This window comes from Mchenga conophoros, linkage group LG11 (assembly GCF_057382185.1).
Source record: "Mchenga conophoros isolate Kocher_MC1m ecotype Shallow Benthic linkage group LG11, M_conophoros_male_GT1.1, whole genome shotgun sequence".
Taxonomy (NCBI): domain Eukaryota; kingdom Metazoa; phylum Chordata; class Actinopteri; order Cichliformes; family Cichlidae; genus Mchenga; species Mchenga conophoros.
The window spans coordinates 17,811,416-17,825,131 of NC_140536.1; the positions used below are offsets into that span (position 1 = coordinate 17,811,416).

At 41.8% G+C, this 13,716-nt stretch overlaps 2 protein-coding genes across 2 annotated transcripts; both read left to right on the top strand.

The window, feature by feature from the left end:
- Positions 1–533: 533 nt before the first annotated feature.
- Positions 534–3,391, top strand: pigv (phosphatidylinositol glycan anchor biosynthesis, class V). Its single transcript, XM_085291224.1, has 3 exons — positions 534–885; positions 1,049–2,215; positions 2,306–3,391. The coding sequence occupies exons 1-3, from the start codon at positions 823–825 to the stop codon at positions 2,585–2,587; spliced, it is 1,512 nt and encodes a 503-aa protein (XP_085147350.1). The 5' UTR covers positions 534–822; the 3' UTR covers positions 2,588–3,391.
- A 1,290-nt stretch (positions 3,392–4,681) lies between these two features.
- Positions 4,682–13,164, top strand: zdhhc18a (zDHHC palmitoyltransferase 18a). The gene is made up of 9 exons (XM_085291225.1): positions 4,682–5,364; positions 5,453–5,613; positions 5,917–6,066; positions 7,544–7,681; positions 7,770–7,821; positions 8,344–8,446; positions 8,559–8,671; positions 9,747–9,852; positions 11,459–13,164. Exons 1-9 carry the CDS (start codon positions 5,132–5,134, stop codon positions 11,795–11,797), a joined length of 1,395 nt encoding a protein of 464 aa, XP_085147351.1. The 5' UTR covers positions 4,682–5,131; the 3' UTR covers positions 11,798–13,164.
- The last annotated feature ends 552 nt before the right edge of the window (positions 13,165–13,716 follow it).

The following is a 13,716-nucleotide window of genomic DNA, read 5'->3' on the forward strand; positions in this document are numbered from 1 at the left end:
GGCTGTGAGGGAGGTCTTTATCAGCAGGAAAAGCTGTAAAACATGAAAATACAGCTGAAGGTCACAAGATGCATTCCTTTATATTTTTTTTATTTTATAGTCTTTTGGTGGGCCGGATTAGATTCTCTGCAGGCCACCTTTGGCTCCCAGGCCTTCTGTTTGACACCCCTGTGTTACTAGATTGTCTCATTGTACTTTATGAGGCTGCAAAACACAAAGGGCTTTCTTTTACATGAACTTAATCAAAATAGTTTCAGGCCATCAAACCCAAATATCAGTGCAGTAAAACAAAATATTCAGAAATGTGTGTATCAATAAAAATCTTCTAAATCCTTATAATTCTATTTATGAAATGAAATGAAATGAAGGGGGGGGGGGGGGGGGGGAACTGCGTTTGTGGGCATAAACCAGTCCATGGGGCAGTATCGAGCGCCGCCTGCTGGAGCGGACATGTATGGCGTGTTAGCGATATTACCGCAACGATGCGAACTTTTATTTTGAAATAACGTTTGCCCTTACGCCGGAAGAGAAAAGTGCCATTCGAAAAGAACCTGCAGGATGAGGATATGAGGACAAAGAGTTCAGCCGAGCGACAAACAAACGCCGCTCGAAGACCATAAAATATCATTTGTGTTTACTCTTTTCGTTTCCTAACTTCAACGCCAAACTTCTAAAAACTAATTCACCGACTACTTATTTTTCCGTTGTAGCTATGTTTTATAGAAAATATGCCGACTCCAGCAGTGAGAGTGTCGTATTGGCGGCAGAGCTGATGCCTGTCGTAACCGTCTTTCTCGGCTTTTGTGTGTCGCATCAGTGACTATGGATGTGAGAGCAGTTTTGGAGTTTGCCACAGTAACCAGGGGCCTCTCTCTGGTTCTGCAGGTAAGTTTGGCATCCTTAAAAGTCTCGAATGAACGAGTCATATTTTACAACAGGACGTTTCTACCTACAGGCTGTAGTGAAAGTCACTGTATACTTTAAAAGCATACAGCTGACATGTGTATCACGAATGTGTATTTTAATAATGATAAATGTTTCTTTTCAGGCTGTCTTGAACGCTGCTATCCCTGACCATGACGCCGATGCGTTCAGGCCCCCTCGGACAGAGGACACCCTGTACTTGGACTCGATGGTGGAGTGGTTGTTTGGCGGCCTCTCTCACTGGGATGCTGAGCACTTCCTCTTCATTGCCGAGAGAGGATATCTTTACGAGCACAACTTTGCGTTTTTCCCCCTCTTCCCCGTCATCCTCCGGGGCCTGGCAGAGACGCTGCTGTGGCCCCTGAGCAGCTGGCTGAGTGTGCGGGGGCGGCTGCTGATTGCTGTGACCCTGGGAAACAGCGCCCTCTTCCTGTTGAGTGCCGTCGCCTTGCATGCCCTCGGTAGAATAGTTCTCCAGGACAGGCGTCTTGCTCTGCTCTCCAGCCTGCTCTACTGCATCACACCCGCCAATGTTTTCATGACTGCTGGGTACTCGGAGAGCCTGTTTGCTGCTCTCACTTTCGGTGGTCTTTATCTCTTGGAGAAAGGATTCATCTTCCGAGCCTGCCTTGCCCTCAGCATAGCTACCGCAGCACGATCAAATGGCCTTGTCAACATAGGGTTTCTGCTGTATCTTCCATCACTACATGCCATCTCCCAGATTCGTTTGTATCGCGCCACAACAAAAGGCCACAGTAAAGTCTTCCACTACATCTGGGTCATCATCTGTCTGCTGCTGACCTCTGTCTTGGGAACTGCAATTATTGCCCTACCCTTCTGTGCTTTCCAATACTATGGTTATAGGACGTTTTGCACACCATCCACCTCCTTGGAGAGCATTCCTCCTGCTCTCCTGTCAATAGCTGAACGGAAGGGCTACCGGGTTCCGGATGAAAACGGTCCACCACCCCTCTGGTGTATGAGACCCCTGCCCCTGCTTTATTCTCACATCCAGGATGTATATTGGGATGTGGGCTTCCTCCGTTATTTTGAGCTGAAGCAGATACCCAACTTTCTTCTGGCTCTTCCTATGGCCACCCTTGGAATAATTGCCTGTTATGCATACTTTCAAGCTAATCCAGAGCTGTGTGTGAGACTCGGCCTTTGGGACACAAGTGCAAACAAAGGGCTTGACAAACCCACGCCTGGATTCTTCAACCCTCGAGTGTTCGTGTATGTGGTGCATTCTGCAGTGCTGCTGGTTTTCGGGACATTGTGCATGCATGTGCAGGTAAGGAAGTTGTATAATGAGTGTCTTGCAAAATGTCTTGTTTGAAGCTATTCAAAGCTTCACCCCTCCTCTCTTAATCTGCCTTTGTAGGTACTAACCCGATTCATGGCCTCCTCGTCTCCTGTACCATTCTGGATAAGTGCTCACCTGCTCCTCCTCAATGAGCCACTCCTTCATCGAAGGAAAACATCAAACCCCAACGTGCAGCTGCATTCTAGAAATAGCTGCAAGCACACACCTCAGAATCCTATTGTTGCGCTCCTGCCACACTTAAAAGCCTGTTCTTCTACCACACAGAGCATCCTGGGATACTTCCTCTCTTACTGGCTACTGGGCCTTGCACTGCATTGCAATTTCTTGCCGTGGACTTGACTTAAGACATTGTTTCAAGCTCTTAATGCTAAAGTTCTGTGCAGGACTAGGCTGTAAAGTCAGTGCTTCAGCAGGGATCCTTTGGTATTTCAATAATAACCATTAATTGCAATAAAAGGACAGTGATTTTGTCAAAGAGATAATTGTACATATAATGCTACATTTTACATAATTAAACTCACACTTGACAAAAAACACAAAGCCAGCACAAAGTCCAAAAAGTTGTCTTACTGGAGTGACCTTGCCCGGTCCTGCACAGAGCTTTCTGTGACAAGATTACATTTTTAATGCCAGTTCTTGATCATGATACAGTTGCCAGGTTTCATTTGCACATTTTAGTCAAATGTGTTTTTGTGTTCTTTGAGAACAAATGTAGAAAATAACTGAAATCTTAATGGACTCTAGTTGGGTGTAAATATTGGGAGACTACGGTTGTACGTGGGAGGGGAACACTTTTTATTTCATGTCCAGTTCTTCCTGAAGTCACTGCTCTTTGAATCCTCCAGCTTGTGTCTCGGGACTTGAGTGAGAATAAAAACAAAACAAAACAGGAACCTTAATTTTTTTTCTTCATCTTCTATGTATTTATTTATTTATTGTGGTAATGGTTCTTTCACGAGGCATTGATGTAAAATGTCCATAATGTGCAATTTTATTTTAAAGAACATTGTTGCCAAAGTTGTGTTAACATGTCAGATAACACGCGATAAATCTAAAGAAGGATGACATTTGTGCTGAAGACCTTTTCTTTCATGTAAAAGTTTTAAATTCTTTACTGTCATGCAAAGTAAACTCATGAAACGACTTGGTGCAGAACTGCTACACTTATTTTTATGGAAAAATCTTTACTAACACCACCAACTCAACTGAACCCTGACAGTTCTCTTTATATAGTTTCCAAACTAGTGTCCATTCAGTGCAGCTTGACAGCTATTATTCAGCATATGCCACAAGTGAACAATGGATTTGTTATTTTAGGCCACTGATACTGTGATACACACCTAGAATCACTGTCTAGCTGTGGTGTAAAGAGACTAATTCAAAAGTAAAGGAAATATAAGTGCACAGGTGAGAGTCTTGCCAGATTACATTACCCCACTACTGTAGTAAAGCTAAAGGACGTGGATGAGGAACATCAGTTTTCATGTAATGCTGTAGAGCTGTAGCGAGTGGAGCTACGATTTCTTGTTGTTTAAACAGAATTGAATACGAGCTATAAATGTGACTGATCATGCTGACCTCTTTCTGAGGAAAGATGACAGAATATGACATGAGAGCTAAAAGAAGACGAAAAAATGGAAACACTCTGAATGACATCACAGCTGAAATGACAGAGCAGGTGTACAACTATTTGAAGCAATATGTTTTTTAATCTGTCAACTATCACAACATCCTGTTGACAACTGCAATCAGGTGAGATACTAAAATAGGCTATAACCTATTTTCTCCAGAAAATATGAGGTCAGGCAGAAGTGTTCATGGACTATGATCACAGATGACATTGTGACCTGTAGTGAGAGTAGGGAGCAAGTGGAGGAGAGCCTGGAGAGGTAGAGGTATGCTCTGGAGAGGGGAGAAATTAAAGTCAGTAGAAGCAAGACAGAATATGTGTGTGTGAATGAGAAGGAGAGATATAAAGAGTAGAGATAACGAAAGCAGTTAGACAAAGTTAGAGAGGCAGGGCAGAGAAAGGATAGTAGGGGTGGTGGATATACTGGACAAAGGATGTTGAAGATGGAGCTGCTAGGCAGAAGGGCATGAGGAAGACCACAGAGAAGATTTGTGGATCTAGAAGGGCATAATGAGGTGATTAGAGGGTGTTAAGGATAAGACAGGGTGAAATGGAGGCACTAAAGGAAGATGATTTGCTTTTTTTTGTTAAATACAATTTTTCTTTCATTAACCTAATCACAAACACACTGAAACAAAAATGTCATATTTTAAACAAATGTTTGTTTAAACAAATTATGCAACATTTTTTAATGTTATTTTCGGCACGGGTATAAATTAGTATAGAGAAAACACAGCCTGTGTCAATAAAAACAGATTATCATCGCGCCTGCCACTGATCTTCCTGTCATCTCCGTGCAGAGTAGACGCGTTTTCCCCATTATGGATCATCAGGACGTACGTGATGACGTTACGATGACGCCATGACGTACGGTAGCTGACTGTGAAAGAAAAAGGAACTCCCGTGAAGACGTTGGAGTGGAAGCTCCTCTGTGAGGGTTGAATTTTTAATTGAGGCTAGTTAATTTGACAGTATGGGCAGTCATATTTCTGTTTGGCTTTAATTTAACTACCAAACATGGTAGTTAACCCCGCGCCAACCTGGGGGTTGATTCAGACTGTGAACTACGGAGAAGAATGCCTTTGTTGGTACGCTAGCTAGTGTTAGCTTTCATGATGGGAAAGTAAGAAGCAAAATATAAAGTTACACTGACTGACCCTTGAGAGGACTGTCGTTTTTTAAAAGAAGAAACACGACGAGAAAAGAGAGGTCTATCTGTGTGTGCCTTTAGCTACCTCCGAACCGCTTACACGATGAAGAACTGCGAGTACCAGCAGATAGATCCACAGGCACTGTCGGTGACCCCGCTGTCGGCGCAGAATCTCGGGGAGAAGAAGGCACAGTCGCCCCGGAGGAAATGGGAAGTGTTCCCCGGGAAGAACAGGTTTTTCTGCGACGGGCGACTCATTCTTTCCCGACAGAGCGGTATCCTTCCTCTGACAATGGGCCTTATTGTTGTCACCTGTGGCCTTTTCTTTGCATTTGAGTGAGTCGAAATGTACGTGTTTATTTTCGAGGGTGTCTTGTGACGTCTGAGTTTATACCCCCCTTTTTATGTGAATATACATTTATAGTTGCCCGTTCCTGGTGAAGCACCTGACCATCTTCATACCTGTGATCGGCGGGGTGCTTTTTGTGTTTGTGGCCATCTCCCTGTTGAGAACCAGCTTTACCGATCCAGGCATTTTACCCAGAGCCACTCCAGATGAAGCTGCAGACATAGAGCGGCAGATAGGTGAGGCATATGTAGTTCCAGCTTACTCACTGTGGGACAGATGGAATGAAAGAGCTTTTCCATCTGTGTGTGTGTGTGTGTGTGTGTGTGTGTGGGGTGGGGTGGGGTGTCTGAGGGACATGTTTGTTGCTGAGCTGCAAACCTAAGCTGATTACTCTGGGTCATGGTTGAAGAGCACAAAGGCCTGGTATAGTCTGATTTCTACTGACTTCCCCATTTTTATGAAGTTACTTGGTTGAGCTGTTTTGCTGAAATGCAAACACCTTAAAGAAGTGTCTCCCCCTTGTACATGTCTATTTTAAGATACCTCAGGATCCTCTACATACCGCCCTCCTCCGCGGACAAAGGAGATCCTCATCAACCAGCAGGTGGTAAAGCTCAAATACTGCTTCACCTGTAAGATGTTCCGCCCTCCTCGCACCTCCCACTGCAGCCTGTGCGACAACTGTGTAGGTGAGAATAAACTTACACATGGAATCCCAAATCCATCTACCTTAAGTGCAAAGTGCAATATTGCTATTATATCCAGTGCCTACCTATGTCATTCTTAAAGCTGCTTTTATTAGGATTATTACTCATTTATTTATGATTGAATAGAACATTTTTTTTTTTTATGACTGTTTCATTCTAATAGTATGACTGTTTATGTTTGCCTCTATGGTTGTGCTTACAATGATAATGAAGCTTATCTTAGTGGGGAACACTAATGTTTAAATATCAGAATGATAATACATTTCCTTGAGCGTGTTCCAACATTATACTTACAATAGCCTGAAACCTCAAATTTACCAAGAGCCTACAAAAAAAAGAAGTGAAACCCATAAACACATGACCTGACATTTGTTTTTTAAAGTAGCCAAATCAGTTTAGCCATATATGCAGGATCTGTGTAGTTGAAAGTGGGTGGTTAGCATTTGGTCATTATTTTAGTAAAATAAAGAGTTTGATAGTAACAACTGTTACTTCTCCATGTATGCCATAAAGAAAAGCTCATAAATCTGCCTCATGAGCTGTAGGTTTTTGGCAGGCAGTGGTTTTAAATCAGAATTTATTCCTAACAAACTCTCAGGGAGTACATAATTAAATAATAATTTTTGTTTCTACAAAGGTTACTGTATTTTCAGTCCTAAATTTCAGTACCTTCCCCTCACATTGCTCCCTGTGAAGGGATTGTACCACTACGATGGCGCTTTATTGTGAAAGGTTGGAAAGATTATTAGTTTGATTGGGTTTTCTACAATTTTACTTAAACTTTTGAAATCACTTATGCACACATTGAGGAAGTTGGGAGTTTTGTTCCTCATTTCTTAGGATACAACCTAAATGAATGACTTTTTCTGTGTTATGCCTTCTATGTTTCCGTACAGATCTGCTGGGAAACACTGCTGACACCACTTTTCTTGGAAAACCCTTTTTTTTTCTTTTTTTTTCTTTTAGTTTGAAAATGATAAAGCTCAGACAGCCAAGATTGCTGCCTGATTAAGTTTTATCAGTCATTAAATTAGGGTAAATGTAACACTTAGGCTCATACAGCTTTTATCACTTTACTGTTCTTCTCCATAATGCTCCTGGTTTGCTCTTATGTTGCTGTATTTGCTCTGAGATGAGTCCAGGTTTGTGTTTTCTGCTGCTGTGAATGCTTCGTGGTGACGTTTTACCTTTAGTAACAAGTCCACCCTTTTCTCTGTCCCAGCTAAGAAACCTCTGGTGTTACTTTTTGCCACTGTGTTGATCATTTTGTAGTTTGTTTTTTTTTTTTAACCAGCCCTCTCGCTCTCTGCTTCCACTTTACATGAATGGGCGTGTGATGTGTCAATGCAGATAGAAATTTTGTAAAAGATCCACTAGATTGATCCACAGAGATTTGTAGTTTGTCACTGAAATTAATGACTGTAACTTTATGCTTTCTTTGCTTTCTTTTCCCCTCCAGAACGATTTGATCACCACTGTCCATGGGTGGGAAACTGTGTGGGAAAACGCAATTACCGCTTTTTCTACAGCTTCATCATCTCCCTGTCTTTTCTCACGTCTTTTATATTTGGCTGTGTCATCACACACATCACCCTGCGTAAGTACTTAAACACATTTAGTATCTGTCACGTTACCAGCAAAGACTTTAACATGCCTCTGTCTCTGATGTTGATGTTTCTCTCCAGTTTCTCAAGAAGGTAAAAGCCTCGTTCAAGCCATTGAAGAGAGCCCTGCAAGATATCCTTTGTCTGTCACTCTGCTGTGTTAGACAGTCGAAGCACTTCCCGCTACTCCTCAGCTTATGCCCACCCTTAATAGGATAAGAGTGTTAGAGGTGCTTTTAGTGTGATTGCTGTCTATTAGTAAGTTTGCTGCCTCATGTCTCATGAGACAATTATAGCCGTAACCATTAGTCACAGTCACAGATGACTGTGGATTGATTTCCACATGCTGTGTATTACATATAAGACATTATGTTATTGCCCGAAACATTTCTGTGTCTAAATAAGAGACATACCTAGCATGTTTTTTTTTTTTTTTTTCTGTAAAGACTGACTTATATACTTATAGTAGCTAAGGTATTTGGGATATTTAGATTATTTTGAAGGGAAAAATGCTCAACACAGATTTGAATGTAGCAGTGGGGAGATATTTTCAATTTACAGACATGCATGAATGACAGTTGTTTATCTTTAAACATCATGGATCTTTGGTTACCATTTCAACAACTGATATTATACCTTGACTTTCTTTGTGCACTGTGGTGGAGTTGGTGATTTGTTTCTTCTCCATCTGGTCTATTTTGGGCCTCTCAGGCTTTCACACCTACTTAGTAGCTTCTAATCTCACCACAAACGAAGATGTGAGTAGTGCTATTCTGACGTGGCAAAGCTGAATTCACGATTGTTTGATTTTTGTTAAAATACACATAAAATGCTGAAAACGGTGGAGCTCACAGCTTACTTGTCATGCAGATAAAGGGATCCTGGTCAAGTAAAAGGGGTGCAGAGGAGTCTGAAAACCCATACACTTATAACAGCATTATAACTAACTGCTGCGTAACGTTATGCGGCCCCATGCCTCCGAGGTGAGTAAAGACGTCCTCCTCATCACTTCACACATTTTCATCAAGTTCACCCTTGTGTCTCACTAATCACCTTAACAACTCGCAGTCTAGAAACACAAAGCGGCCTCTGAGCTTTTTGATGCTTTAGGTCATATTAAGATTTGGTACCCCGCCGTTGGCTGCATGGATAACCCTCCAAACTTGCCCTCTGATTAGCAGATGTCTTGTTGTATTCCAGGGAACATGTTCATTCACATCTCGTTTAATATCTGTATGTGCTGATTTAGAGCAGCTTCTGCTACTATAAAATGTGTTTTCATCTTGACATGACTACCTCTTGCTGTGTTTTGGTAGATGGAGAGTTCACCGGACACACTGTTTGTTTAGCCTGTTGATGCAAATGTCTAACAGTCTGTATGGTTTACAGAGACTGGTCCCAAAAAAGAGAAAATATACAGTGAGCGGCAGTCTTGTGGGTGAAAATGCCTCGGTGATGCTAGCGGAGAATAGCCAGACTGCTTAAAGCTAGGAAAGCAATAGTAACTCAAATAGTCACGGAGTTTAAGCAGAAGGGCGTCTCTGAACACATAAAACGTTGAACCTGACACAGCAGCAAAAAACCACACGGGTTGCTGCTTCTGTCAGCTAAAAACAGGAAGCTGAAGTTCACAGAAGTTCAATATTGAACAATAAAAGACTGGAAAAATGTAATCTGCTCCGATGAGTCTTGAATTCTGTTGCAACATTTAGATGGGAGGGTCAGAATTTGGTGTAAACAGCACGAATGCATGGATCCATCCTGCCAACCATTACACCAGTGGCATCGAGGCTTCATCCTGCCAATGGTGTAATGGTTTAAAGCAGATTCAGCAGTGACTCTGAGTGTTCCAAGTCACTGTAAATATTGGGATTCACTCTTAGGTTCTGACCATAAGTCATTGTATTAGTTCAGGCCATTTTTGTATACAGTGGCAGCATGGTGTCATGTAGTTGTGCATTGTTGCAGCTGTATCATTGCAGAGACTTGAATGGTGTTAAAGTACACATGCAGTTTACACCCTGGTGGATCATAACAATCTTGTGTTCTGGTTTCCAGTCTGATCGACAGAAGAGGTTTCCTTCCTCTGGATGAGCCGATCCCTGCTGCGTCTGCCTCAGATATAGAGCTGCCCCCCTTCAGGGCCAAGAATGATGCAAACATGGTAGGGATTAAAAACCTTGTGATCCCTCCCAAATACTGACTGTCCCATAGTTCCCAATGTGTTGCTCCTCCATCCTTCAAACTTCCAGCTATGGTTCCTCAAATGCAAAGTGGCCAGAGCTGCGCTTTTTATTGTTGCCAGAGAGAAGCTGTATCTATTTAGTTTTTTTTATTTGAAAGTGGGTGGTTAGCATTTGGCTTTTAACGGCAGCTTCACTAGAGCTGAGTTTTAATGGTTCAGAACTGACCCACAACACAGAGCCAGACAGTCACTGCAGAACTGATTAAGGAAACTAAGAAGAAACTAAATCGAAAACTCACCAGTGAAGTTTCTTTTAACTGTTTGGCATCATGACCAGTTAACTATGCGTTAAAATCACCACTGAGTCCTGCAGATGTACATAACGGTTAATTTGTGCTGTTTACACTAAACACCTTAATATGTGGTTATTTTTGCCAGAGAATTCAACATGTTGTTTTGTCTGCTGCAAGTCTGGTTTTATGCTGTAATGACAGTTGATGGACAGAATTGCTGCTTTCCTTTAGTGTGTTTGGTAAATCATGCCTTGAATATATTTGTGTATTATTTTATCAAATGCAGGTTATTAGCCATAATCTTAAAAGAATTTCTATTTTTTGCACTCGTACAATAACAGTTTTGTTTTTTTGTGTATTTAAATAAACAGTATTTTTGTATTTTGAGATTTGTTTACTTTTTATTTTGTGCCTGTCTGAGTTTTTTTTTTTTCTTTGGGAATGAGGGGGTTGTGTTGTCCTTCTGAATGAACACGTGTGTGTATATACGCCTGTAACTTTGCTGTCTATATAAAAGCGTTAACACTCAGTGTTGTACTGTATCCACCCTGCCAGGAGGAGAACTGTCAGGACTTTTCTTTGTCCTGCACAGCCTGAAGGTCACTGCTGCATATAGATGGTCGATGGTAAGACTAGGGTTGAACCTTAAACCACTCCCATCATCTCTTCACTTGCCTCTGCTGTGTGCCTCCGTCCTTCACATTACAGTTGCAGTTCTGTTTGCTGTAGCTGCCATCTCTGTGGTTTTGAATATAAAGCTAAACAGGAGCAGATATTGTTACTGGTTTGTGGTGATGGTGTGAATAATATTTGTGAATATGCATGCTTCACTACCATTCATTAACATTTGCTTGACTCACCCACCTCTTAACAGTTGATTTTCTTTCCTCTTTGCCATGAGATGCACGGAGACGCAGTCGAATACAAGTCTGCATAATCTTTACCCTCCTTTTTGCTCCCAATTCAAGCCAGAAGAAAAGACAGGAAGCAGCTTCTCCGTGCACATCTGTAAACCTTTTGCCATATTTGGCTGCCTTCTAATTGCATTTTCTGCATCGAACTCACGTCCTCCAAGCTTCTCCATCTTATCACAGCGCTGCCATCAGAGCTCCCATTGCTTTCACTTTTCTTATGACTTCCAAACTAATTCCTTAAATCAGATTGCAGAATTTTGTGTACACGCCTGTCCTGTTTTTACTCTCATGCCATTCGCAGCTTGGCTTCTTTTTTAACACATTTTGCTCCTGCCTTTCCTGATTTTGCTCTTTTTTTTCTTCTTCTTCTTCACGCAGTGCACTCAGAGCACAAAGGATGTGCTGGAGAGGGTGGTCCACTCCTCAGACTTTCCTGTCCTTTGCTCCCCCGGGACCCCAAAGACTACCCCTCAGGTCCTGAATGTTTCTAGCCGCGCAGCCCCAACCTCAGAGCCTTCGCCGTCTGTTGGCTGCACACAGCAGCAAGCTCGCCAGTCAGCGGCCACTGCATGCCCCCCGTTCAGCCGAAGCAACAAGAGGGACTCACTGCACTCGATCAATCCAGCCTTCCGTCTGGCTTCTCCTTCACCCACGCTTAGCCACACCACACTGATATTAGGGGATGCACCCGACACTGGCTTTAATCCACTGCACTGAGCGGACTTGTCCGGCTGCGCTGCTCATCGCTGGTCTGGCTATAACCTCTTTCATTGTGGAGGTCATGCATGTTGCGATTTGTTTCGTCAAGACGTCATTGTGAGGAGTTGTGGATTAAGTTGCACCACCAGTGTCACACTGTATGTGTCCTTCAGAATTTAAGTAACACTTGGAAGCACAATATAGAGATATTTTTTTAAACACCTTTTTTTAAGACGCCCAGAACATGCCTCCACAACCTCAGCAGAACCTCAGTGTTTAAGTTCCTGCTATTATCTTATGCAAACGGGTATGAAAATCTGGGTTTACGTACATTTCAACTGTGGATGCAAGAAGTTTGGACTTGCCGACCTGGTATGCTCTGGATAGCGAGCCATTTCAGGATTATTTATTAACTATATCAGGATTATCAACTCAAGAGTTGGCCTTATGTCTGATTCGGTTATGTCCTGTCATTTCCTGTTTAGATGTACATGATCGCAGTGTAATCAGGCGGTTTAGCAGTTTGGAGATACATTAATAATCCGAGCGTGAAGGATGGGCAAGGTACAATTTAGTTTTTTGGTTTTTTTTTAATGTCTTTATTTCAGGGGTTTTGTTGTATTTATTATTTACTTCTGCATGTCTTGCATATCAGAAATGACATTTTTCTGGAAGTTTGTCATGTTTATATGGACAGCTAAATTCAACCTGGGCAAGGTGGGGTAGGTTTGTTTGGGTTTTACCAGGAAATAGCTTCCACATATTATTTTTTTATTCTTCAGTCTGTTACTCATACTTTAGACATCAAAGTATTTAAATCAAATTTGCTGCTTCCTACCAGGATATGGATAGTGCTATTTATCACTCTTTTTAGTGTTACTGTGATCTGCTGGGCTGCTTTAGGGACGGGTGAGCATCTGTTCAGTCTTTGCCTAAGAGCAGGAAGACTGTGTATTACTGCAGGCACTATTTTAGCAGAACGATGTATGGGTGGATGAGACCTCTTTCGTGTCTGACCTTCGTCCACATTGACAGCATGAAACCTGCTCCCCTTTCTGTGACGGTGGAGAACAATTTATTTAAAAGAAGGCGGCAGGAGCTTTGTGCCACTAGAGGGCACCACATGAGTACAACAGTTTGAGTGAAACGGTTAGGGAGGGGAAAGGCTTTTCTGTGTGTTATTTAATCATTTTGTAACTGAGTAGGTTGTGAGTTTGTGAAGAACTACATCGCCATAGTGGGTCATTCATTTATCAAATATCAGTATCAAGACTCATAGGTAGAGTAGACGACTACAAGCAGCGCTTGTATGAACAAACGTTTGTATTTTGTATGGTGTAGCAGTGAAACTGTAACATTTGATCAATAAATATCATCAGACTTAGTGATTGGGACTCTTTTCTTTCTTCTTTTTCTTTTTCTTTTTCCCGTCTTCAGTTAAAAAGAAAACCTTCTACACAATGACATTACAATAGCTTTAAACAAGCTAATGTCAAAATCTAATCTAAAAGCAGGTTCATTCTTTCATTCACTCTGTTAGTGTGATCAGACAGCCAGATATGCAGTAATAAAAAGCATGTGTGAGATGTGTTTATCAGAAACACAGCATGTACAACAGCTGACACAGTTCTGCAGTGAAAGACGGATTGGGGTTGTTTTTTTTTGCGTTGGTTTATTTTTTTATTGCTCGTATGATAACAGAGTTATAGAGATGTGATAACACAAAGGTTAATGTACTGGTTAAATGAGGAAAAAAATCAAGACACGCATAACATACTACACTGTCTGGGGAAACAAACATGATGTCTGTACTCAGCCTATCTGAGCTAAAACTCACTCCCACCAAATCTATATCAAATATTTAAACTGCAGCCACGAAGTGGACTGTCATAAAATCCCCCAAGTGCTAAGAAGAAAGTTTTTGTTTGTTTCAGTTT

Coding starts and splice junctions, on each gene's coding strand:
- pigv (XM_085291224.1), top strand. CDS start 823: ATGGATGTGAGAGCAGTTTTGGAGTTTGCCACAGTAACCAGGGGCCTC. Junction 886..1,048: donor GCCTCTCTCTGGTTCTGCAG/GTAAGTTTGGCA, acceptor GTTTCTTTTCAG/GCTGTCTTGAACGCTGCTAT. Junction 2,216..2,305: donor CATTGTGCATGCATGTGCAG/GTAAGGAAGTTG, acceptor CTGCCTTTGTAG/GTACTAACCCGATTCATGGC.
- zdhhc18a (XM_085291225.1), top strand. CDS start 5,132: ATGAAGAACTGCGAGTACCAGCAGATAGATCCACAGGCACTGTCGGTG. Junction 5,614..5,916: donor AGACATAGAGCGGCAGATAG/GTGAGGCATATG, acceptor GTCTATTTTAAG/ATACCTCAGGATCCTCTACA. Junction 8,447..8,558: donor ATCTCACCACAAACGAAGAT/GTGAGTAGTGCT, acceptor CTTGTCATGCAG/ATAAAGGGATCCTGGTCAAG.